General features: G+C 39.7%; 1 protein-coding gene across 2 annotated transcripts in view; it reads right to left on the reverse strand.

Moving 5' to 3' along the window:
* CCNY (cyclin Y) overlaps positions 1 to 27,531 on the reverse strand; it is a 129,524-nt gene that overhangs the window by 30,956 nt on the left and 71,037 nt on the right. The window contains exons 2-4 of one of the 2 annotated variants that reach the window (XM_069859345.1): positions 20,504 to 20,578; positions 14,663 to 14,697; positions 3,230 to 3,330 (exon numbers count right to left, since the gene is read on the reverse strand). In XM_069859345.1, the coding sequence (XP_069715446.1) occupies positions 3,230 to 3,330; positions 14,663 to 14,697; positions 20,504 to 20,578 (211 nt within the window). Of the gene's footprint in view, positions 1 to 3,229; positions 3,331 to 14,662; positions 14,698 to 15,839; positions 16,479 to 20,503; positions 20,579 to 27,531 lie in introns of those variants that run through there. The other variant, XM_069859346.1, reaches the window with a different exon arrangement.

The following is a 27,531-nucleotide window of genomic DNA, read 5'->3' on the forward strand; positions in this document are numbered from 1 at the left end:
TGTCCTACTCCACTACAGTCAACGATAAACTCCCATTGCCGTCCAGGGTTGAAGGTGTCATAGGCATTGCACATCCTCTTTTATTGTTTGCTAATGCTGCCAGGCCAACATGAAATATTTTAAACACCATTGGCTTACGATTTTTATGTAAATCCATTAAGTTTTGACCGTCTCTCTATGTAGTTACTCACACACCGGCCTCAAATACTAGGCTCCTACAGTTTTATGGTATCAAGTTACTTATCTCTGGAAAGACAACTCCCCGAACAACTTACTGCATCACGTGTTTCTCATGTCCTCAGCCACACACTCAAGTAACTCTTTTTATATTCTGCACAAAGACAAAATATGTCCTTATATTCACTGAAAGCTCAGATTTTAATTACGTATACAACTAACTGATCTCATTCACATTTGAGACTCAAGAAAATTAAGATATGGCTTCTCACAGTTACTCTCCAGTTTCCAGCTCATGATTCCAGCTTTATCAAAGGACACGTGCTGTACACACGATAAAGCTCTATTGAAGGATTAAATAGAACCAGCACCCTCCCTGCTTGTTCCAGCCACATAAAACTTAGTTAAAGTTAAAGGGGAAGGAAGAGGGAGTTCACCAATGTTGACTACTCGTTCTGTCAGTGATTCAGTATAAGTTTATGTCTTATAATGACACAAAATTTCCTTCCTTTTCTTTTCCATAAAAGGCCTTTCAGAAGAGTCAATTGGTTGCTCTGTAATTCTCTTCCAAAACTTCTACATGAAAACTGACATTCTGTGTGTTAGGAAAATGATATGTTGGAGCTACCCTATTAGTCAAATTGTAAATTATTTCATATTTGGTTGGTTGTTTTTTGTTTTGAACAGCCATGTAGTAGAAAACATTTTTCTTAGTTCAAAGCAAATATATTTGACCAACTTTATATGAGCATGATAGCTTTTACGTGACTGCATTAGAAGTTTTTAGATTATAAACGCTTTTTAGATTTGATTTTTTTTCTATAGAAAAATATGTAAGGAATTAAAAAACACTGTGTACCATGGACACTTAAGGACACAGGTCTCATTGAAAACAAAAAATACATTTATGACTGAACTTAATTTGACTGAAAGCTATTGACAAAATGAATTATTCCTAAAATTTAATTTTAAATTATGCCTCTAGAAACACACTTGCGGCTCCAGTTCACATTATGAAAACAGATAAAAGAATCTATGTGCAGAGCTCTGGTCCCTGCCCATATGGTTGCTTTCGCATCAAAATGTCAAATTAAATTTAGAAAATATTTACTACTTAGAAATCTGTATCAAAATCTGAAAGCCTTTCAGATTCACATTAACTCAGATCCAAGTTTCATTCCGCTTTTCCTACACTGGTTCAGTTAGCTCTCAGCGTGCAGGAATGAAGCTTATGAAGCTTTCAATCATCTCACCCTGGCCAGCCCACTGATGCTGCAGATAGATCTCCAGCAGATGCACTAATATTTCAAACACACCAGTGTGTAACATGACCCAGAAGAAATAAATTAGCTCGATGAAATACATCCCTCATAGATTTACCTACGTGCAACAGTCATTAATCTGCAGAAACCACCAGGATGGGGACAACAAATGAAGTTGTACTAACAAAGCAATAATCCCGCAATCTCTTCACCCTTAAATCTGTTAAATGTGCAGCCAGACAGGAGAGAAGAGGAGGAAGACTCCTCACCCAGAGGCTTCATGTGCCAGAGTCCACTTTCTCACCCCACATAACCTCTTTTCAAACCCTCTCACCCCTTGCAGCTTTCAACCCTTCCCATGCTGGGAAGCTGGCCCCAGCCCAGCACAACTCCCCAACCGGACCCAGTGCCAGCTCTTCCAACCTCACGTGTGCCACCTTCTCCCTACAGCTCTGCACCCTGCCAATCACTCCAAGTCTCCCAGACAGTACCATCTTGCTCCCCCTGGCTTGTCTTTCTGCCTCTTCTTTCACGAGGCTGCTGCTGGCCACCATGGCCACTAAAAATGTTTCTCAGTTGCTGCAGCTGACTGAACCTATCCTCTCCACAGTCTCAGTTCCAATGCCAAAGGGGACCTGAAACACCCCAAAAAGGCTGCACTTCAAAAAATCTGCAGGCAAAATATTTCAGAGCAGAAGACTAAGGGAATCCAGGAGGAAAAAAAAACACCCCAAAACCATCTTTCCAGTTTTCATCTGAATTATTTTTAAGGTATTACTTAAAGAAATTTGAGGAAAAGCAAAACTATATTTCAGGCAGAAATAGCTGATGAGGAATTAGCCATCAGTTTAACCGCAAATCCCTTCTCCACTCCTATCATTTTTTCTTTAAAAGAAAAATAAAGAACATGTCTTAGTGACCATCAACAGTACAAATTCCTTTGGATGTCTTAGTTTGAATGTTTGTCTCTCATTTAAGTACCTTTGTGCACAAGCTTTGTCTTAATGAACTTTGCATTTGAGTACACCAAGGAAGCCACCCCACAATCAACACCTACAAGCATAATAAACAAATTGCATTAAATGCCTGAGCATTTGTTCACTCATTTTTCCCCTTACTGTACAAAATGTAAAGAACAATTCACTATAAATATTTATTTCATTTCTCTCCAAATGTAAACAGGCATCATTGAAACCTGAAGTGAACATCTGAGACATCACCCAAGGGTAAGCCCATGCGCACACCACACACAAAGATTCCCCACTGCTGTACAATAAACCAGCAGTGTCTTTCTACACAGTAAGGAAATTAATCTGGAGGCAATTAACTTCCCTTTCAAACTGAAAACTGGAAGGAAGGCTAAGCAAAAGAGTACTTTCCCATGAACAGAAAAGAGGTCTTTGATTTCAGGATATTTCAGATCATTTCTACATTCTAGATAAACAAGTACCCAAGCAACTTTTAAGAACTCACCCAAAGAAGGCACCCAGATGAATGCTGAAGTAAAAGGATTTCAGCTGCTAGAACGTGAGATCCTTAATTGCTAATTATTGCTTTCTGGAGAGGTATGAAGTTTTGGAAGTTTGACTCTACATGGACCTCAAATCAGAGTAATACCCTTTGCTCATCCTATTCACTGCCACTGAAGCATGACAGAATTAAAAAAAAAACAAACCAGTGCTTCAAAATCTAAGACCTGTGAAGCTTGCTTAGTAATGACTCAGAACTATGTGTACAGATATGCATATACATAACGTAGGTTCTAAAAAAAAAAAAAATACAAAACCCACCATTTGATGGTATACTTGAGGTTTGGTTGACTGACTGTGCTGTCATCCAGGAAAATAGTGGAGCAGGAACTGTACTTCCTTCTCAACTGCCCAGGAGGATGCTATGAAAAACATGCAAAAGAACAATGGCAATTATGTAATAACAAAACAATTTTCTGAGGAGATGTAAGAATTTAGAAAAAACAAATTTCTCTGTCTCTCACAATGACGCACACAGTAAAGTGATTATGTTTTGAAGCAGTTCAAAAAGTTCAGAAATAATTACCAGTGCAAAAGTCACAACAATCCCTGCCTGAGCCTTGCCTAATGCTTTCAAGTCCCAATCTCCCCACCATGTCACCTTCTCAAAAAACAACGCAAAAACCTTAGTGCAAAATTACTCAAATTAAATACATTCAATTGGAAAGCAAAGACAAACAAGACTGATGTTTCTGTTCTCATTCCAAAAGAATGAAGTGGAAGTGTGAAAAAGAAATCTTGTTAAAAATAAAGAATGGTTTAAACACAGACACAAAAACATGCTTGGAGAAAAGAAAACTAAAAAAAAAAATCAACCCACAACAACAACAATAATCTAATGAAATGAAATAGGTGAAAGATGTCTTCACAGTAAAACTACTAAAAAACTTTAAAAAAAAATAGGGAAAAATCAGAAAAATTAATTCATCAAGAACAGATTGTTATTAGGAGGAAAACTGATCAAAGAATGTAAGAACTGGGTATGTAAATAAAGAAAGAATCAAAAACATTTATCTTAGCAGAAGAAGTTTTCAGATTTCAATCCTAGTTCTGCACTACCACAGGAAAACAATGGAAAGCTCAACCACAAAACCACATCTGACATCACTGCTTATTTCTGAAGATTTTTTGTTGAAAGGGCTTCTCCTTCATCTGTTTAGAGGAGCCAGTGCATCAGTCTAAGAACAACTCCATCATATCAGCTAATACCTATCACAGTCAGTAATGGTCTTTGATTTTATCCTTGCTTATTCTACCCACACAAGTGAATAACTTGATCAAGAGCCTGTGTCAGTGGACTTAAGATCAGCCAGATTACATGTTCAACTTACAACAGAACAGATTTAAAATTCAGTTGGCACATCCACACAATAATTTGAATTTGCCTTACAATGAACGCTGTTTCCAGTGTTTCAGTGGAAAGACCAATGTCAATACCATCAAACATTTACCAGCTCAGAGCAACTGAGTATCCAGGCTACGGTCCTGCAACTCCGACCTCAATACATCTTCCTCTGCCTAATTTCTGAAACAGGTATTATTTCAAGTGCCAGCACTCCATTACCTCACTGATGTTTCATTTTCCATAGGCAGAAGACTTCTTAGCAGCATTCATGAGTTACAGAACAGACAGGGTTTGGGTAAAACCTACATGCATTCAAGTCATCTTTCTGGTTTTCGCAGGTAGGAGCAAAAGAGCATTCAAAGTCTCCATTTTAATTAAATAAAAAAATTTTCTGAAGGTGTTGCAATTGTAAGTAACATTATGTTCAAATGATTTTGAAGTTCACCAACAAATTCTGTCAAGATCCCCCACCCAACCAATAAATTTGTAGGCTAAACTGCTTTGCTTGGAAATGAGAAGGATTACTGAGAAAAATGAAAAATAATATCCGGTCTCAAAAATTCTCCAGGAATTTGGAAAGGTACTTTGTAAGCTTGTAATCCGCCCACCTTCCAAGCTATTATCTGTTAAGCAAAGCAAAACCAGAAAATTTAGAAGCACTGGAAGCATTAATGCCAGAAAATGTATTGCCTAGCACTGATGTAGACAGAAAGAATGACAAGGGGACTGGCAATTTCTAGATTTTACTCCACCACAGCTTAAAACAAATTTCTGGATTAGACTGCTGAGTACCTTCTGCAGGCATGACAAAGGGAAAGCAACTCAAAAGCAACTGAAAATGAGACTGTCTAGTGGTCGGAATAAAAAGGGAGAGGTACAGACATTTCAGCATCATTTAAAGAAAAAAAAAAAGGCACATGGAAAGTTTTAATCCTACATTTTAAGTGTCAACTTGCTTTAAAAGTTTAGATAAAATGTAAGATAAATGGACTGGATTCATTCAAAGCAAGCATGAGTAAAACCAGAAAACAACTCTGTAGAAACACCACTATCAGATTTAAATTTTCTTACGTAAACAGCACTCCAATATTTTATACATGTCAATAATTAGAGCCACACATCTTATTTCTGAAACTACCACATCACAGAACTCTCCATGGTTTTCAGCCCACACCACACTTCATTAGGCTTAGAGCTTTTCACACTTCAGAAAAACATGTGGTGTCTCATGCTTCACTTTCTCTTCATAACAAGTTGGCAGGAAGGGGTATCTCTCCCAGTCTGAAAAATGGTGCCAAGAGTAAACCTACTATCTTGGGCATCCATACACGCTTGTGCCATGTGAATTACTAACCTATCAGTAGATCAACATTCTCAGCTTCTACTTTGACATCCAACTGTGGCCATATGGTGCACCAGGTAACAGATTTTCTGCCTTTTCCAAATTACTGGAAAACACCCTCAGTTTCATATTCTAGTTTGACTAAGCTGGAAGACATCTCAAGTACCACAGCTCAAACAGGCAAGTTTTAAAACTGTAGAGCACTAATTACTTCACTTAAAACTGCAAGATGTGCTCTCTTTGTTGACTTGTTACCATTAGATAGCAAGATTCTGTACTTGCTTTGTTTGCAATTTTATATTAGAGTTGGAAAGATTCTGAGCTCCCAGTGTACTTTTTTTTTGTTAAATATGGGACACAGGGTTTTTTGAACCTCCATTAAATGCTGCACAGGAACCTTCCCCATCTTTGCAAAGGTTTCTGTATAGGACAGTGCTGAATACTGAAGTGATGCTCAGTAACCTCCTTGTACTTTGCCACATGGGCTGGGGTAATCATTTATTTGCAGATATAAAACAAATGCATGCAAAAAGTGTCCCTCCTCCGAAGAGACAACTTCTTCATCTATATTGATGAGCATCATGTAAGTGTGGAAAATGGTAAGGACGTTTCAAATAGGTCACATCTGACCACAAAAATCTTCCATTAAGACAACTCAGAGAGGCTCCAAGCAAGAAAAATCAGGAAAGCTGAGAAAGAGTTTAAAGCCTTTGAAGAAATTGGCCAATCCCTCTAACGTTATCGGGCTCCTTCTCATGTTCTGTCCCACCATTAAGGTTGATATGGAGGAAAGAAAGGACTGATATAGCCCCTTTTGTTAATCTTCATATAGAAACATGACTGTGAGTACAGGACATGTGCAGCCTTGACAATCTCTGATACTACAAATATTTACAAATTAAAAGCACTTTGTTGACATAACGTGGGATTCACTTGAAAAGTACTTTAACATGCAGTAGTAATATCCCTGTACCCAGGTCAAGCCTCAGTAGATGCCATGCTTCTCAATATCAAGAAGACTTCTTGCATAAATATCCCAAAGGGCAAAACAAGAAAAACATGGCAGGTAAATTACTTGGAAAATGGTTACTCAGGGATCACTTTCAACTTGGAAGGCTGCAGTAAGGGACATTCCACAGAGGTCTGGTCTACCTAATATAAAATATTGAGCAACAACTTTGATAACAGAAGCAAGGTAATCTTTACTGTATTTGTAGCTGGCATTAACTTGTGGAGGACTAAAAAAAACATTAAAGAACAAGGTTACAATCCAGAACAATACTGACAGATTTGGGAAGTGGCCTGCACAAAAATATATCCCTGCGATCCATTAAGAACAGAAGCAAGGCTGTATGCTTAGAAGAGAATGATCTGTCTAAATATAATATAATATGGCAAGCAACCGTCAAGGCTGTCAGCAAAAGGATGTGTAGCTCACATGACAACAAATTCTCTGTTTTATAAAACAGGAAATTATCTTATAGGATCTATAAATAGAGTTACCATCTATACAACAGGATGGAGCATCCTTCCCCTCTCTGCAGCTGGAATACTATGTCCTGTTTTGACCACCATATTTCAAGAAAGATTAATTGATTTCAGAGAGTCAAGAGTAACAAGATTAATCAGAGGCCTGAAAAACTTGATCTAGAAGGAAAAACTGAAAGACTGGTGAGGTCCTCCTGGATCAAAGCAATAATATTGACCTTAAGTCATGTGGAAAAGAGTTTCAAAGAAGGGAATGTTGTTCTCCATGACCACTGTGGGTGGGATAAGAAAGAGCAGGATTATATTGAACTATGGAAAATTAAGACTGGACATGAAAGCATGAGGGGAGATGATGGCAAAAAAATAACCACCCCAAACCATCACCTTTGTCTAATGGGAGGGATAGCTTGAGTGACTTAGGCAGTGTTAGAATCTCCATCACTGAACATTGTAAAGAGGTAAAACAAACATACAGAAACAAACAAGAATCTCTTAGATGATCTGATTCAAGACACCAGACTGAACAACCTCTTGAGATTAATTCCAAACCAATTTTCTATCACCTTGTGATCTCTTCTGGTGGAGAGGATTTGTAGACCCCTTCTCCAGAAGCAGTTATTATTTTTCTCATTTCAACCACAGATGCTCATTAAAAAATGCTGGCACTATAGGTTTCTATGACCACACAATAGCTGTCCTATGGAATTTCTTTCTTTACAGGAAAAGATGTGTAACAGAAAATATTGCTTTTATAACTTGCTAAGCTTTTACATGTGTTACAGAATAACCTCTAAGTGATCAAGATCCAATTTGATGCCAGGTGTTTCTAGGTCTTAAAATTAGCAGGTTTTACCTCTTCCTTAGTTAGTACTAAGGAAACAGCACTGCTTTATTTTTGTCCCAGCTTCATCCTGAAACTTTCTAAATCACATTTGTTTTAAGATGTTCGAACAATATGACTTACTTGAAGCTTACATAAAATACATCTTATTAGAAACAGAATGGCTTACTTGGCCATCAAAATCATACAACTCTGCAGAACTTCTTCTATTTACCTGCCGTGAAAGGAGTCACAACAAATTCCTAATCATGTTCACAATGAGAACACACAAAAGAATTAATTCCTCTCCATCTTCATTTCAGCATCACTTAGAAATTAAACTTAAATTTGTGAGGAAAGGTGAACTGATAACAGTTTCTTCTGTTAAAACAATCATTTCAGGATGTTTTTGAGTAGAAACATTGATGGACATGTATATACTGACCAAAACTCCCACTCAGAATTGACCAAAAGAGGTACCATCCATCTCTGTCTTGGAATCTCTTTAGCCACCCTCTGCCCTGGTGCTCAGCAGGTGCTCAGTTGGATTTTTTCATTTGAGCGCAACACTTCCCTAATGAAGCTATACAGCTTTTGTAGCAATGTTGGCCTTCAGCCACTCAGCTTCCAGCTTGGCAGAGGAGCTTTAGCCTTTTTCAGTGTACTCTTGCACTTGTCCGTCAAAAGATAATTTGCAGCTTCAGTCGTAAATAATGACAGTACTGTCTCTTCTTACATAAGACCCAGTGTTAAGTTACTGCATGATTTTAAAAGGTACTATTAAGTAGTATTTCCCCTTATGGAAAAATGGAGGCTTGCTTGCACCCATCTGTGGAGACATGCCCGTTAGCTTCCAGGCAGTAGAGGCTGGCCAAAACGCTAACAGGCAAAACTGGCATGTGAAGCCAAGTTACAAGAGCAGGCAAAAAATATCAGGACTGCTTCTGACTTGAAAAGGGAGGTTCCTATCTTGAAGATCTTCTATTGCTTCAGGACACGATTTAGTTCTGACAACACTTTTCATAGAAGAAACATGACTTTACAGGTCAACAAAGCATTTCCAAAATCAATTAAGCCATGCAACACAATTCTCTGCATGGTTCTGCAAAGCTGTACATTTATTTTCACCTTGCATAAGTTGATACTATAGCACAATTGTCTACATTTACTCACTAGATACAGGTATGCACATCTGAACAAAAGCTACAGAAAACTGCACCATTGTGTGCTTACCTTTCCTTGCCAACATCTACACTAAAGAAAATCCAGTCCAACTCTTAATATCCATTGTACCTTATCAGTCTATGACAGGATTCAACCTTGTCCTCAGTGTCACCAATGCTTGATAATGTTCACAACTGATGCCTTAGTCTAGATCTTCTTGCAAGTTTTCTGCTCTCAAAGCTTGTCCTTACTTGTGTCAACCATGAAAACTATGCTAGGCTACGGTCAAGTTTTTGGAGGACTCAGGAACCACTGGTAAGCTCTTCTGCAGAACACACAGGCCCTACTTAACCACTGATAAAGCACCCTGCTTTACAAAACTGAAAAGATTTTTTTGAATGCTAAAAGCAGCTCAAAGGCTTATATTTACATAGCACATAATTGCTAGTGTTGTGCAATTTAACCAGAGGGACTTCACTAGGCTCCCAGCACAGTAAGTATTACATAGCAGCCTTGTAAAGGAACTTTGCTGCGAGCTCTCATTCCACCTTAAAAGTTATTTTTTGTTCTACCCCCTACATAAGTTTGCCACTTCATAGAACTTATTGCCTTGAGGCTGATGGGAGAGGTAAAATTATTCAGGCTAGAGGAAAGGAAAAGAAGCAAGGGGCTGAAAGACATTAGAAAAAAAAACACTTCAAACAGTAATGTTAAGTAAGCCATTAAAGTAAACCTTTTGATTCTAACTTACTGGAAGCCTCAAAAAGCCTCTTAAATAGCATTTGTTAAGTATGGCATCAGTATAAGGAATCTGCTACATGGCCCTAATGGCCTATTATGGTCCTCTCTAGACCTGTTTTTTTGTGATCTTGCAACAGAGAAAAGCAAACACCAGATCAAGCAATATCTAAGAGAGCTACAAGAGCACCTGAGAAGCCTGTAATCTATCTTCCAGTTTATCTTGTTATTCTCTTTGAGTAAGGAATGTTAATTAAAATATCTTACGGAATTTGGACAGCAATTATAAACCTTTACAATAGCCAGCCTCGGGCACTTAACAAAAATAACATTTCACTTTTTATCTTGTGCTCTGAATTCTTCACAGACTAAAGCACTTTTTACACTACGTTCCCTTTTCAGCATGTACTGTATTTACTCTTATAATCACTAGCTGAAAGTATTTGCTTACCAGTCATACACCTAGTAGTTTTACAATAGGGAAACAGAACAGTCTTTATCCACTCCATCAGGAAAATTTGGGGGCTACACGAGCAAATATGATATGTCATTTCAAGCATGCAAAAAGGCTCACAGAAGTTAATTGTGCCACACCACACACAGCAAAGGATCCATCCATTCTTCACTAGTCCTCATCAGCAGGACTACAGCTGGGAAGAAGCTTCCCCCAATGTGAGTCACTACAGGGTCACCTACAGGATTGAGATGCTGACATGAATGATGCCCAGAAACTTCTCCCTGGATGCTGTAAACATTTTGGTCTATACACAAATGTAATTTTTTTCTACTTGAAATGATAAAAACAGCGTTAGTCTGCTGGGAACATGCAGCTGCCAGCTAGCAGACAGTTGAAGCTATGTCCAGACCCCTAAACAAGACAATGCTGAAAGGAAGCTGTGGCTACAAAGCTAATAAAGGGTTTCCAGAATAAAAATAAAAAATTATGAAGAGAAATATTACTTCCCTCTATCTTCCTTCCCTTTATCTTCCCTTTATCTTCCTTCAGAAATAGTCCAATATAAAAAAAAAAAATCCTTTGTTTTTACTGGATATTACTGCTCATAAACACAGATTCAACCTTAACAGTGTATCTTGTCGAGAATGTAAGAAATCACTTTGGAAAAGAGAGCATTTTTACCTTGTCTGAAAGGGTAGATTTCTAGAAACACTTGATTAAGAAAATAACTTTTCCCTTCTGTGCCCTGCTCCCTTCCCCTGCAAAAAAAAAAAATCACCCAGTACAAAGAACTACTGTAAAGAATAACAAAAAATTCACTTTTTCTCCACCCACTCCCCTCAAAAAACATAAAGCATGTCTTCCTGTTTGCTTTCCTGGTACAAGCAGAGATACTGATCCAATCTCTGAAAAAAGGAAATGCCTCTATCTCACCCTCCATCTTTATCCCCCTCAGCAGCTTGACTAAGCAGATTAAAAGAAAAGACAAGTGCACACTGCAGCAGCATTAAAGCAGTAACAAAAACAACTGCCAGTTCAACGGGAAAGGGAGGTACAGCCTGCCGCAACTGCTCAGAAATTAAAATAGGCTGGAAGAAAGCAAACACACCAGGTACACTCTAAGTATGTGACTTTCAGCACTGGTAAGGATGGTGGAAGTTATGCAAAGGATCCAGCATCATCTCCAGTTGTCTGTCTCCCTGTGCTCCATGGGAAGACTGAAAGATGACAGCTTCTCCACAGCACCCTGTCAATCCCACTTTCATTCCTTTCCCCTTACCTTCCCCACTCCAAAAAAGTACAGCTGCAGGCTTCTTCCATCACACCTACTGACAAGGTGAATCTGAAGCCTGACAACTGCCAGCCCTTGACAAAGCACAATTAATCAAAGCAGGAACCTACTTTTTGTATTGGGGGGTGAAAGGAAACTATTCAGCCAACTAAAGTATTCTACAAACAGAAGCAAGCAAGAAAGGAGAAGAACAGTGGTGTTATCACACTGGGAAAGTACACTTTTAAATGAAAAAAGTCAAAATTAATTTCATCAAATTAATTTCATATATAACATTTTGAAACAGTATTTGTATAAATTACTATTCTCATCTATTACTACGCATAACTAGACAAGCAGTTCAAGAAGAAACAACACAACATTTCTTGATACTTCTCTTGCTAGCCAGATTCCTGATCATTTGGGAGACTACCTGTAAAATAACCAATAGGATAGCACACAAACCAATCAAAATATTTTCTTGCTCATCTTGGTTATTTGTCAAGGAGAAAAAGTGTAAACAAGAATAAGTACAAAAGACTTAATAAAAAAAAAAAGAGAAGATGATGTTATGGAAAAACCACAAAAGAGTGCTGCACTAGAGTGAGGAGTTGTCATAAAAGGAAGACAAAACAATGCTCGAAAATTTATGTCCTCTGGCTTGTTTCCTCCAGAGCAGATGGGGGGGACCCAGAACTTCACATCAACAAGGAAACAGGTAAGTAGCAATAGCTCCTATTAGAAATGCTCTTAGCATATATTGAAAAAAAATGTGGAAAAGAACCGATCAGTCACTAGGGTAGATCAGAAATTTGCTTATCGTGTAAGTACTGCCCATCATTTGTCACATGCAATCCATTTCCTCAAGTTTCTTCAAACAAAGTGGTGTGGGAAAATTGTGATAGCTCCCTGCAGTCTACAAACCTAAACACAGTTCCCAGTTAAATGCCACAGCAACCACTTAAAAAATAATCACCAGTTTGTTCGTCAGCTTTAGCAGACTGAATATTTAGGAGGTGCTGAATGAATACTCACAGGTGTGCTGAAGTAACAACTTCGATACCACAGGCCATTTGAAAATACAGTTTATCTACAAGTACTGGCTAAATAAATTAACTGACTTGTAAGGACACATACAGAGAAAGCCATGTTAAGGACTTCAGCTTCATAAAGGTTATTTTTAGTATTGTAATTCAGAAGAAGTACTTTAGAAGTACAAAGAAGTCAGACTTCTGTAAACTAAAAAAAGTTGTAAACCAGACTACTAAGGGAAGTTCACATTACTGCAATCTTAGCCAATGCTTTGAATGATACTTGAGAGAAAAAGAAATTAGGAAGAGGTATAGGGCTTAGGGTATCAACTGCATAAGCTGCTACACTGAGCTCCCAATAACAAACTCCTCAGTGACAGAATCACCCTTCCCTTTTCTGAAACAAGTCCAGCACTGCCTAAAAAAATTTTTTAGCAGTGTTCGCAATAGTGAGCTTCCAGCACCAGAAGAGCCCACTTGCAGTCTGCCTAATGCAGAACATATCTTTTACATGACATAAAAAGATTCAGGACAGGTGGGAATTTCACTCATGATACAAGGTGGACTGTCACAGAAACTCAGTTAATAATACCTTGATCCAAAGCATCTAAACATTCTTTTTTTTTTTTTTTTTTTTTTGCCTTGAACTCTCCAAGTTTGAGGCTAAGAAACACACGGGAAGTTACTGAGCCCATATCATGAAGTTTACAGGAACCCAGTGCATGTACTTGACAAGTAATTTTATGACAATACCATTGTACTCACAAACCACTTTCACACATACTGTAAGCTATGTAAATGTTTTACCAGGAATAGAAGGTGAGAAGCACTGAGACTATCTGCTAACTTGGTGGGAGCAACTTTAAGGCTTTTATAAGCCTCGCAGTCAGTATCTCATGACTTCTCAAAATCTTAATTATCGGGAAACTTGAAAATATCAGCTTGCTTTTGAAGATGGGCAGCAGATGCAGAAACACTCAGCATAAACCATTTCTGCCAACAAATGAAACAGTCCTGCCTTCTCACTCCAGTTGTGGTTCATTCCTGCCTCCACGCCTTCCTCCATTTCTGTGGGTGTAAGCCTTGAAGTGAATCACAGTTAGAAGCAGATCTATTCTAGCTTTTAGCTGTGCTGAATATACCTGCATTCGTGCCTCAACCCAGTTTACCTGGAGCTGCACAAATATTTGCCCCAAACACAAAGGGATGCAGAGGCTATAAACCACATCAGCTTCTTTCAGCAGCTGCACCAGCTTAAAAATGATTCATGAAATGATTGTATATATCTCCAGATAGAGAAAAGTTTTATAATTTCTCCCCATTTCACCCTAAAGGCAAATAATATTTGGAAGACAATTAGTTCTCTCCCGCCTCAATTTCACTGAGGAGTGAATCCGGTTATTTCAGCACAAGGATTAACATACTGAGAACCACACTGTTCCAGCTGCTTTGGTAGTACAAACAAATACTAAATCGTGCAAAGAGCTTGGTCCTGTACCCAAAGCAGGCTAGAGGGGATTTGCTCTCAGTTTCACTGAGAATTTGATTCAAGCATAAGAGAACTGCATTGAAGAAGTGCCCAGGGTACACTAGCATATCAAAACCCCATCATCACACTCAGCATGTACCACATGTCAATCCACATTTACATTGCATCAGCACTGGTGAGGTACTTCAGAACTTCTGTGTGAATATCCAATGTTGCAGCTCTCTGCCAAACAAAATTTGCATAAAAATGTAACTTAAAATTTTGAGTGTTTTTGCAATAATTTAAAAAAATCATACTAATGTGTGCAGCTCCCCGTCTCGGGTACCAGTTACCTACATGCACTGGTTGTGAGCACAAAACTGTCTTCAAATCAACCGATCTGTTCCACTAGCTCAATGGTCGAGACCTATACTTCTGGATCCTGATGCAGAACAGACATTTGAAGCATCAGCGCCCCCTCACCAATATGCACATCATGTGTGATAACTCTTATTCACTGTATATTATAGACAACAAGGAGAAAGCTGCATAGCGAGGCATTTTCACTTACGTGGTTTATATAGAGACTCTTGCGTTTTTCTCTCACTGTAAAAACACAAAATATGATAAAAATATTACATGACTATTTTTCCCAATTAAGCTTCTTATATATCATTTATAATAAAAAGAACAGAAAGCTATCTATGTGCAACATTATAATTGGTTTTGCACTAATCAAGTATATTTATATACCAAACACAGAAGGAACATATATCCATATGCATAAATGCATTTATGCTCATTAGTGTGGTGATGGATTAAAATTCTCATCCATTCGGGTACTTCACCAGTGTGCATGGGAAAGTTAATATGCAGTAAGCTACAGTTCAAGTTAACAATGGATTAGCCATCCTTCATCAGTTCTCTGTGGGGATACTCCTGAGACACCAGTGCCTTCATTCAAGGTACCTTGCCGCAAAGTGGCCTACACTACCTTGCAGGTATGAAAGCACCTAAATAACTACATCACTGAGTTAGTAAACTCGCATCATAGCTTACGGTGCACTAACTCCCATAGAGGAGCCTTAAAACCATCAGCATTATATCAGTGCCTTCTATAATGTTCAAGTCAAGCCTGAAACTATTACTCATGTCAGACATAACAAATGAAAATATATTACTTTGGTGAGTATGAACTAGTCACCACAAGCAAGGGTTGCAAGTCAAAGCCACAATTAGCCAAAATTTTCAGAAAGTAAATAGCAACAGCAAGGGAGATAGATGTATAGAGTCTTAATTGTCAGGCAAATGCTTATTACAGCTGATTAAATATACTCTATTAAATTTTTAAAGCACTTTCCCAATTAACTCACCCATAGAGACCCTGTGGAGTTCTGTTCCAGTGAAAATACCACAGCATTTAGGACATAAGTCTGGAGGTAACTAACACATAAATCAAACTGCAGGATTAAAATAATAATGGTTTCATGCTGCAGGCGATTAAATGCACTTTAGTGCACCACGATTTGAAAGCTATGCAACCCAATGCACTTAGCAAAATAAAGCGTGTTCGTAATGGTGGGATAGCCTGTCCATTCCTGTTGGATGAGAAGCCATTATTTGTGATTTTTTTATAAGCAAGCAATCTTACATAAACAAGGCTGTATGTGTGAATACTGTGAAATAATTGTATTTAATGCAGACAGAAAATGAAAAGAAAATAAGAAAAAACTTGAAAAAATCCTTACATAATTTTCCTCCCAGGGAGCAGAAAGGAGAATCACACATGACAGATGTTAGCCATGTCACTTAGTACATGCTTAGATCCACAATTATGGACATTGTATAAGAAATTGAATTAAACAGGAACAGCAGGAAATGGTAATAGTCTAGTAAATAGTTAAACTGCTTGAAACCCTGCCAAAACACTGCACTACACTTAAGTTCCACACACTGCATTTATCAACAGCAAGGGACATAAGTGAGCTAAAAGGAAACAACAAAATGATGGTAGACACTCACTTCTAAGTACAGCTGAAATATTCATCTAGTGTTACATATTGCAACATACAGGCAGTAAACAATTCTGATAAGCTGCATTTAAACCTAATGGAGTACATAACTGAAAATTAACACCTATTAACGGTTACATTTTGAAAACAGTTAAGTATTTAACAGTGTTTTAATCATAAACCATTATACTACATGCAAAGTTCTAATGGACAAAATCCTATAAAGACAGCCTGTACATACTCTCCAAATTCCATTTTAATCACCTTTTCCCCCCACTTTAATTTTCTCTTCTGTATTTTCCCTTGCATCCATTGTATTATTCAATTCACCATCAAAGTACAATCATTTTTTTACTAAAGCAAGAATATCATTCACAGCTCGTTCCCATTTGCTCGCTCCGCTTTGCTATTTCCAAGCTCAGGAATACATTCATATATTTATCACACCCCTCACTTCTCCCTGCTCAAGCACTGCTTGTGCTCCACGTTCTTCTGAGAACCACTTTGACCTCCTTTCCCTTATTTCCCCCATATAAGAGAAATTCAGCTAGCCTGGATTCTTTAGTGAAGGACTACAAAAATACAGCCGTGTTTTTCTGCTTCTGGCCCACTCTGCCACAGCGCAAGGCTCAACTCTTTCCAGAACACGAGCCAATGGGAAATAATGCATACCAGAAACCTATTTCGTCACAACCTTCTTTTTTGTGATCACGACTCTTCCTTTTAAAGAAGGGAAAGACAAGTATTGCACAAGGCAAAAGGTCATTTTGCCAAGCTAAAATTACTGTGAAGAGGCAATTCCATCACATGGCTTCAGACTATTCAAAGATGCTTTGCACTGCTCACACAGCACAGTATGGTTCTCAGCAGACTAGACTGTAGTGTAATCAACTGTCATTTTACAGGATAAACTCCTAACTGCAGCTCCAGGCTTTTGGCTTTCAAGCATGGGGTTTTGAAGAAAAGAAGTCAAATGGATTTAGACTCAGTTTAAACAATTAAACTTCTACTTTCTTTCTAACATTTTTAAACTTAAAAGTTGGAATGTAACTCTTCAAGCGGAGACTGAGATGCTACCAAATTGTCTTAGTTTTCCTCATTTTAAGGTCAATGACCTGTTCCTATTTCTGCAGGCACTTTCAACAGTTATTGTTGAACTCCTGCAATAGTAGGAAAATATATTATCCTGAAATAAAACGGAGTAAGAAAACATATAAACATATGTATGTGTGTATGTATGCATTTTTCACTGAGCTATAACAGCTCAATGAAATAGTATTTTTCACTGAGCTATAATAGAAACATCCTTTGTACAATTTCAATAGACTACCTTAATGTTATCCATATCAGGATCAAAGACAAAATCCTAAAGGATTACATCAATAAATATGCCTTACATTTGGGGCGTTTGTAAATCGTTCCTTTTTGCTTTATCCAAGACCAGAGATTAGTCCTAGTTAGCATTAAATGGCAAGCACAGCTCACTTCACTTCCATCCACTATATAAATACAACTTCAAAATCCTCATGGCCTAAAGCCCATTGTTGCACTGATACTGCAAAATTTACCCATTACATTGAATGCGTAAAGCCTAATGTAATTTAGGAGAGGTGAACAGCTGTAAATCAATAACAGGAAAGACCACCACCAGCACGCTAAAGTAGCAACTATTGCCCTCTTGCTATTATAAGGAAAGGAATTTACACTATTAGAGTGCTAAGGTTTGGAATCCCTGGCTTTATCACAACCACACGCTAAACAGTGAATGGCATTTCAGTCACTTAGACGATCCCGCTTACAGGCCAAACTCCATAAACAAGGGAGAACTTGCATAAAGCACTCACAGAAGTTGAAGCTGTAAAAGGTGACATTCTTCACCAGCTCCCTTAACAGCTAAAATTACTCATGTAAGATTCAGCACTCAGAAAATTCCCACAAAGAGCTGCAAACAATCCAAAAAGCTACTTTAGCTAGGAAATTAATTAATATTTATTGGGTCTTCAGCTTTTCTACAGATTCATCGAACACTCAGGTAATTAAGGTTCCATTCAGACTACTGACTAAGAGGGGCAGGGCAGATTGAGATGCTTGTCATCTAAGCTTCACAGAACAGTAAGAAATTCAGACCACATAATATCCATAGACACCAGGCCCTGCCTCATTATGTCTGGGGGAGTCAGCTTGTTGCTCTTCACTGACATGTTGATCACAAATTGCTCAAGCACAGCTCCTATGCCAGGACAATACTACAAGATTACCAACGAAGCTGAAAGAGTACAGGGCTACTAGAAAGCCAAACAAGGAACTGCCTGACAGTGACATTGTCAAGTCACTCTAGCACATAGTGATGGGCTTGGCCATTTCCCTTTGCATAAACATGAGATGTACACTCAAGAGTCACAGCCAGATCCTAGATGAAATCCTGATGCCCCCCAGCTCTCCAGTATGTGTATTTTAAATGCCTGCAAGTCTATAGAAACACTTTCCTAGTGAACAGGAAAGTTTGCCAGCCCAATACTATCCAAGTAAAGGAGAGAGGTAGGTAGATGCCCAAGGTGTTTTCTATACTGCCAGCTCAGCTCTCCTCTTCTACATTGTTTTAAGAAGTCTTGTGGGCCTCCTAAACTTCACAGCAGGCTGCCAAAATACAAACCTACACACCATAAAAAAAAATCTTCTATTTTTGCCCTAACAAGCATTGCATTTTGGTGTTAGGCAACATCCTTACCAGTATGGCAGCTGCTGCAGCTCACTTGGTTCCACAACAGGCCCAAAATACAGCCAAGCAAAATGCTTACTACTGTGAGTTGTCCCATCAGAATGAGGTGGCCCTTGGCAATGCATCAATAGATAAATGCTTGCATAATATTTTTTTTCTTTTTTGTACAAGCAAAATAGCCTTTGGATTTTTTCTACCATGATCAAGAATAGCTGAACACATAGTACATGCTTGTTGATAACTTTTCCATACTGTTTCACTAAATTAATTGTTCTCACTCAAAAACAGGTTCTTCACATTACTTAAAGTAGAACAAAGTTTCATAGACCAACTCTAGCATGGGTATAAGCTGTCACTTTAAAAAAATGCTTACAGTTAACTAAATACTGCAATAAATAAACCACTATTACTACAAGTATGAATAATCATCAGTTCTGGTCAAAATTTTAGCTATTGGACTTGAGATTTTTTTTTGTACTTTCATTCAATAAACTGTAATGAGAACCAGGCAGCATCCATATGGGATTACACAGTCTCAAAACACTACGAAAACACTATAAAATGGGCATCATTCTTCATAATACAGCATACTATGTAAATATTATCATATTAATTTTACAGACTACCTAACCAGATTAGAATGGTAAATCACCTCCAAATCACATAATAATGCACTGACAGAACCAGGGCTGAACTCAGGAGGCCAATCTGAAGGGCAAAAGAGGTACTTACATAATCAACTCTTCAATTAGGGCCTAAATGTATATCCTTCTTGTTCTAGTCATGCTCAAAAATTAGCAAAAAATATAGAGTAAGTGAAAACTACATTATTTTTAAGTGATGTGTTTGACACTGCAATTTACTATGTAAATCAGAAATAGCACTTACAAGCAGCAGAAAGGACAAAGAATACATACTGAACAGTCAGAATTACAATTCAGAAACTGCTTTGAAAGTCTTGATAGAAAATAATGTGTTTTGCATCGATTATTCATCTACTTCTAAAACGAGTCATACATGGGCCAACAGGGAATGAGAGAGCCAGAATAAATGGCTTCTATTCTACTAACTCTATCAAGAGGCTTGCTTAAGAGATACAATTCCAGAGGGATCATTTTGTCTATTAAAAAAAAATATTCCAGACAAATATATGACTATTTCAAATCCATAATGAAAGAAGACAAGAGAATGTTTGGGTGGGATGGGGGTTGTTTTGTCATTAAAATCTAGTATAGAGCTCATTTACAATATCAGCTATATCAAAGGAAACTCCAGACTGTCTTCCATGCTAACACAAACTGGTGTTTTCTCATTAAAATACTCCCCACATAATTCCCAGAACCTTGGCCTAATGTTCAGAGATTTTTTTAAAAAAAACAGTGATACAGAAAATTCTGTATTTAGGAAAATATTTGTAAAATATAAATATATTAAGGTTTACCCATATTTGTACTTCTCATAAGACTTACAATTTCAGGACATGGCAGGACTCAAACCTGCACTTCCTGCTACTGGTCTGACAAAGTAATTAACTGAAGTTATCTTTCAACTCTAACACGATGCCTATAAAAACTTCTTTCTGGGGAGGGGTACTGTATATTAAAAGACTATCATATGCATTCTTATAAAGGGTTTAGACATAAGTGCAATAGCAAATACTGTAATAAATTCAGTAACCTACCATCTGTTTGTGATTTACTGAGAAATATCGTACTGGCCCGTGGATGATCTGATGGGTTGAATTCCATGTTCAAATCTGAAAATACAGAAAGAAAATCACAAAAACATTTATGAGTATCCAACAGCATAGACAAATTTCCTCAGTCTTTAATAAGACCAAGTTTACATGCTTAGGCAGCTATTGCAAAATAAAATCCATCTTGAGGCCCACTTATTTATCCTTCTTCACACAAGTGGCTCCTTTTGGCATGCAAATAATTTGCATCAACACAGCTTTGGGATTAGACTTCAGTTCTAAGGGCTGCTTTTGGAGTAAAACAGATAAAGGAGCTTGAGAAGTTTGTACACAAGAAATCGCAAATTAACCATTTACCATCAGTTTCTTCCCACCATGCCTGAAAGCCACTGCTAAGCACAGGAACACAGCTTGTTACATATGATTACAGGAGAATCAAGCATTGTAAAACAAATACACAACCCTCTGCAGATAGATGGGTTTTCAGGATTAGACGTGATTAAAATAAGTTAAGTCTAGGCCACAGTGTTTTAAATGTTCGAGATCACAAAACTTTATAAGTTTCCTTATACTTTACAAATGAACATATTTCTTGCTGTGACGAATTCTAAAAAAAATAAAAATACCCCAAACCAGTCCTAAAAAAACCTTTACCAGGTTAAAGATTCAAAATGATCATAGCTTATACAAACTTCTACAAATATTCTTTTCCCTATCAAAGTTCAAATGTATTCAATCTACAAGTTCCCAAATTCCCTTTCACTATCAATTTGTCAAAACTCTTACATGCCGGCATCCACTTGAAACATGCTTCTAAATATAGCACATCATTTTGCACAATTTTCTTGTTCTCCCAGTGTGGCTATCTCAGCCTTCTTATGCTCCCTTGGTTTCTAGGTATACATTCTCTTGCATTTGATGCAGGTAGACATTTATATGAGATGATACAAGCACTGATATGTTTATCTTCTGTGATTATCCCAAGCTTTCTACATTTCTGCCCTCCTCTGTGAAAGCTCAGCAAAACTGGAAATTAAGCCCCAGCTCTTAGGAAAACAAAGTCTTTTTGCTCACGGGTCAAGTTCTCCTGACTACAGCTTTCCCTGTTCCTTTACTATCCATCACCATAATTTCTCCCCGCTTTCCCTTTTGTTTATGAATTTACTAGGTCTCCCACTTCCCTGCTTTTTTCTCCTGATGATGCACCACTCTACAAAGGTACATTCTATTTGTATTTTTCCCCTTTATGTTCTCTTGGCTATTTTTTTCATCCCCCTGCATCCTGTAGCCCATGAAATGAGCAGCCTGACATATTGCTAGTACCTGGACATAATTTCTATAACAAATACGATCTTCTTACTTAGAAGAAAGAACTCAGAAACACAGAAGAGCAATTCCTCAATTGAAAAGGCAGCTTATTATTATTACCAAAGCCACAAAGGAAAAGAAATCTAGGCATTTCAAGAGAAAGTAATTTTGATTCTCCCACAAACCACAGTTAGCAGTTAAGCTTGGAGAAGATTCCAGGAAGGTCACCTTACTACTAGGAGTTCTGACATGAAAGGACCGTGAATTACAAAGAATGTTTTCCTGTTACTTTCCGCATCTTATTTAGACATAAAGAAGAAAAAAAAATCATCCATTGAGATAAATAGTGCTGGTAAAGATTGCTTTCCATTTCAGATTTTTCCATTAAGTTGAACTGAAGTTGCAATTCACTAAATAAACAGTATTTTACAATGCCAAAATATATTCTTTTATCAACCTCTTCATCTTATTAAACTTCACCATAAACAAAAGCTTTTTTTAAAAACCATTACAGATACTTTTTCTACCAATCTTTTAAAGTACAGCAACGTAAATTCAGTCAACAAAGTGGGACCAACAGCGTGAAACTGAATTCATATTACAAAACTGCCTCTAAACAGACAAGCATTCCTTTCCTTCCAACACAGAAAATTATCTGCTCAGGGAGCAATAACAACCCAGTACAGGCTTACAGTCTGCTTGCAGAGCTGAAAAGAAAGAAAAACCAATTACCACATCTTGCAGTCAAGTTGCAACTGTTCAAGATTCCTGTATTATAAAAGGCTGTTACGCGGAAGCAGTAAACCATCAGAGGACTTAAAATCTTTCTGAAAAAAAACATGAATTACCAAAATGCACTGGCTCTCAGATAAACTGATATTCTTCAGACAGGAGCTGAGAGAAAACCAGCAAGACCACACCTCAGCAGCTGCAGAGGCCAGACCAGAGATTTTGAACCACCTTGAGGACTTGAACCACCTTGGGCCAAGCGGTGGCTATGGCTCCTTCCCACTGCCGAATCCCACAAAGACTCCCACATCCACTTCTCTCCGCATCCCTTCTCTCACATCCTCCCCAGCAACAGCAGCCCTCAAACACATCCATCTGTCTTTCTCAAACTGCCTGCACAAGAAACAGAGGAGAAGAACATGCATGTGGGGAGCAACAAAGCCAGTCAGTGGCCAGAAGATGACAAGTGCTGCTGAAGGAGGCTGGCTCTACAGCTCCCTTTGAGGTTCGCCAGAGGTCTTGTGTGCTTGCAGGCAGAAGAAAGCACAACTGTTTGGTGAGTAACTGCAACTCAGTCACTCCAAGTTCCTAGAGGGAAAAGCATTAGGAAAACTGGAGCATCCCACAGGCCACCTGTGGGACCACAGCTCTCCATACCACCACTGCTAGCATGTAGAAGATTTAGAATGCATGAAGTCTCAAAACATACAAGTCACAGAATCACAGAATCACAGAATAACCAGGTTGGAAGAGACCCACCGGATCACCGAGTCCAACCGTTCCTACCAAACACTAAACCATATCCCTCAGCACCTCGTCCACCCGTGCCTTAAACACCTCCAGGGAAGGTGACTCAACCACCTCCCTGGGCAGCCTGTTCCAGTGCCCAATGACCCTTTCTGTAAAGAATTTTTTCCTAACGTCTAGCCTAAACCTCCCCTGTCGGAGCTTGAGGCCATTCCCTCTTGTCCTGTCCCCTGTCACTTGGGAGAAGAGGCCAGCACCCTCCTCTCTACAACGTCCTTTCAGGTAGTTGTAGAGAGCAATGAGGTCACCCCTCAGCCTCCTCTTCTCCAGGCTAAACAACCCCAGCTCTCTCAGCCACTCCTCATAAGGCCTGTTCTCCAGCCCTTTCACCAGCTTTGTTGCTCTTCTCTGTACTCTCTCCAGAGCCTCAACATCCTTCTTGTGGTGAGGGGCCCAGAACTGAACACAGTATTCGAGGAGCGGTCTCACCAGTGCCGAGTACAGAGGGAGGATAACCTCCCTGGACCTGCTGGTCACGCCGTTTCTGATACAAGCCAAGATGCCATTGGCCTTCTTGGCCACCTGGGCACACTGCTGGCTCATATTCAGTCGGCTGTCAACCAACACCCCCAGGTCCCTCTCCTCCAGGCAGCTTTCTAGACAGACTTCTCCCAGTCTGTAGCACTGCACAGGGTTGTTGTGCCCCAAGTGCAGGACCCGGCATTTGGCCTTGTTAAACCTCATGCCATTGGACTCTGCCCAGCGGTCCAGCCTGTTCAGATCCCTTTGCAGAGCCTCCCTTCCCTCCAGCAGATCAACACTTCCACCCAGCTTAGTGTCGTCCGCAAACTTGCTAAGGGTGCATTCGATGCCTTCATCCAGGTCATTGATGAAGACATTGAACAGGGCTGGACCCAGCACTGAGCCCTGGGGAACCCCACTTGTCACTGGCCTCCAGCTGGATTTCACACCATTTACCACCACTCTCTGGGCCCGGCCATCCAACCAGTTTTCCACCCAGGAGAGTGTGCGCCTGTCCAGCCCAGAGGCTGACAGTTTCTCAAGCAGAACGCTGTGGGAAACTGTGTCAAAGGCTTTGCTGAAGTCCAGGAAGACCACATCCACAGCCTTTCCCTCATCCAGTAGCCGGGTCACTTTGTCATAGAAGGCGATCAGGTTAGTCTGGCAAGACCTGCCTTTTGTGAACCCATGTTGACTGGGCCTGATCACCCGGTTCTCTTGCATGTGCTTCATGATAGCACTCAAGATCACCTGTTCCATGACTTTCCCTGGCACTGAGGTCAGACTGACAGGCCTGTAGTTTCCTGGGTCCTCCCTGCGGCCCTTTTTGTAGATGGGCACAACATCAGCCAGCCTCCAGTCCAGTGGGACTTCCCCAGTCTTCCAGGACTGTTGGAAGATGATGGAAAGGGGTTTGGCCAGCACATCCGCCAGCTCCTTCAGTACCCTAGGGTGAATCCCGTCCGGCCCCATAGACTTGTGACTGTCCAGTCGGGCTAGCAAGGCTCTGACCACCTCCTCTTGGATCATGGGAGCCTCATTATGCTCCTCTAGCTCCTGGGTTTGTACACAGGCGGAACGACCCTCCTTACGACTAAAGACTGAGGCAAAGAAGGCATTAAGTACCTCAGCCTTTTCCTCATCCCCTGTTACTGTTGTCCCTTCTGTGTCCAATAGGGACTGTATGGTCTCCCTAGTCCGCCTTTTATTATTTATATATTTGTAGAAAGATTTTTTGTTATCTTTCACTGACTTGGCCAATCCAATTTCTAGCTGAGCCTTAGCCCTTCTGATTTTTTCCCTACACAATCTCACTTCCCTCCTGTAGTCCACCCAAGAGGCCTGTCCCTTCTTCCAGAGCCCATAAACATTTCTTTTCTTCTTGATATCCCTCAAGATCTCTCTATTCAACCAAGCTGGCTTTCTCCCCTGCCGGCTTTTTTTCCGGACCACGGGGATGGCTTTCTCCTGAGCTGCTAGGACCACCCCTTTGAAGAGCTCCCAGCCCTCCTGGGCACCCTTGCCCTTGAGTACTGTCTCCCATGAGACTTCACCAACCAGCCTGCTGAAGAGATCAAAGTCTGCCCTCTGGAAATTTAATGTTACCGTCTTGCTAACCACCCTCTTCACTTCACCTAGAACAGAAAATTTTATAATCTCATGGTCGCTTAGTCCTAGGCGTCCACCTACCGCCACATTCCCTACAAGGCCTTCTCTGTTCACCAACAGGAGGTCCAGGAGGGCACCTTCCCTGGTTGGTTCATTCACCAACTGTGCAAGGAAGTTATCTCCCACGCACTCCAGGAACCTCCTAGACTGCTTCCTTTCTGCTGTGTTGTACACCCAGCAGATATCAGGCAGATTGAAGTCTCCCACCAGAACCAGAGGCATCGATCTAGAGATTAACCCCAGCTGTTTATAGAAGAGCTCATCAGCTGCTTCTCCTTGGTTGGGTGGTCTGTAACAGACTCCCATCACAAAATCTACCTTCTGGTGGGCTCCTCTGATTTTGACCCACAGGCACTCAACCTCCTCATCTCCACAATCCATCTCAGTGATGTCCAAGTCCTCCCTTACAAAGAGGGCTACCCCACCTCCTCTCCTACCCTTCCTGTCCCGCCTGAAAAGCTTATACCCCACCATAGTCGTACTCCAGTTATATGAGTCGTCCCACCACGTTTCCGTGATGGCAACGACATCATAGGCCCCTTGCCCTACGACAGCTTCCAGCTCTTCCTTCTTATTTCCCATGCTGCATGCATTGGTGTAAATGCACTTCAGCTGAGCTGCCGAGCCTTCAGCCCTCCTAGAGGGAACAGGGTTCGTTCCCAACTGCCTGGTAACTGGATCAGTTGACACCAGAGTGCCTGCATCTCCCTTAACACCCCGAGGTGTGTTCTCCCCCACTTTTTGTGCGGTGAGGTACTGGTGGTCCTCGCCCGCGCACCCTCTCCCAATCACCAATTCCCCACATCCAGGCTCATTCCTGTCTAGCCTGGGCTCAACCCCCTCCCCCTTCACATCTAGTTTAAAGCTCGATTTATGAGCTTGGCTAGGTTTCTGGCAAGGGCTTTAGCCCCCCTAGGAGACCCATGTGTCCCGCCCTTAGCGAGAAAGCCTGGGGGTGCATGAGCCCCGCCATGATCAAAAAAACCAAAAGCCCCTCTCCTCGCACCAGGCTCGGAGCCAGGTATTAATCGAATTCTTCCTCAGTCAGATTGCAGTCTCTGGCTGATCTTAGATGTCTTTATTGCACAACTTGAAAATAAATGCCTTTTTGAATCTGGCACTATATTATTACAAATCTGTCATTAGAAATCATGTTACAGAAGAAAGAGATCAAATGATACACATATTTGAAGCTAGTAACTCATCACCAAAGGACATTATGCATCAAAAGGTTACTTCCATCCTAAAGAAAAGAATATATTCATGCTGCTTCAATTTTATCAGTAATTCTTTCTAGTATTTGCAATGTATCACAAAAACAGCCACAATATGAGACTTACTCATTTTGTAATGGAATAGTTGAAGATAAAATTTAAACTCACACAAGCAATACTCCACTATTCGAAAGAGAGGAAAATGACAGCAAAACTTTCAATTATTGAAATCTGCACAAAAATCTTCTCCATCGCTAACAGTCTGCTCTGTGACTCATCACAGCCTTACAAAGGAAAGTGGGTACTTGTTCCAACAGATACTCGGCACTCCAAAATCAGCTTTTAAGAAAAACTCACTATCTCATAGACAGACCAAATAAAAATTCTTTTACTGTAGATGTTCTTCCCAGTTAAAACAGATGTGGAATTTTTTCCTACATGTTTTCATAGTTCAAAGATTAGGTGATTTGTGTTTTTAAGGTTCTAAAGGACTGTTAAGTTATGCAAAACAGAACTCCCATTCTGTAAACATCTAAACAGTGTGATGCCCCATTAAAATTTCACGGTATTTCTCTTCTCAAAATATGGACACACATGTATAAATCTGTATCTATATAGATGTATATTTAAATCAAAACTAATTTTTGATTAGCCAAAGCAAACACAGCCTCAGGTACACTTGCACTGAAAGATCGTGGGCCTAACAGAATTCACACAATTTTGGAGGATTTGGGTAAAAACCAGAGTGTAAAAATACATGCACACTTAGGAACGCATAATCTTCCTCAACTCACTCCCTCTCCTAGAAAGAGAAGGAGAGTTTGG

This window comes from Phaenicophaeus curvirostris, chromosome 6 (genome assembly GCF_032191515.1).
Source record: "Phaenicophaeus curvirostris isolate KB17595 chromosome 6, BPBGC_Pcur_1.0, whole genome shotgun sequence".
NCBI classification, from domain to species: Eukaryota; Metazoa; Chordata; class Aves; order Cuculiformes; family Cuculidae; genus Phaenicophaeus; species Phaenicophaeus curvirostris.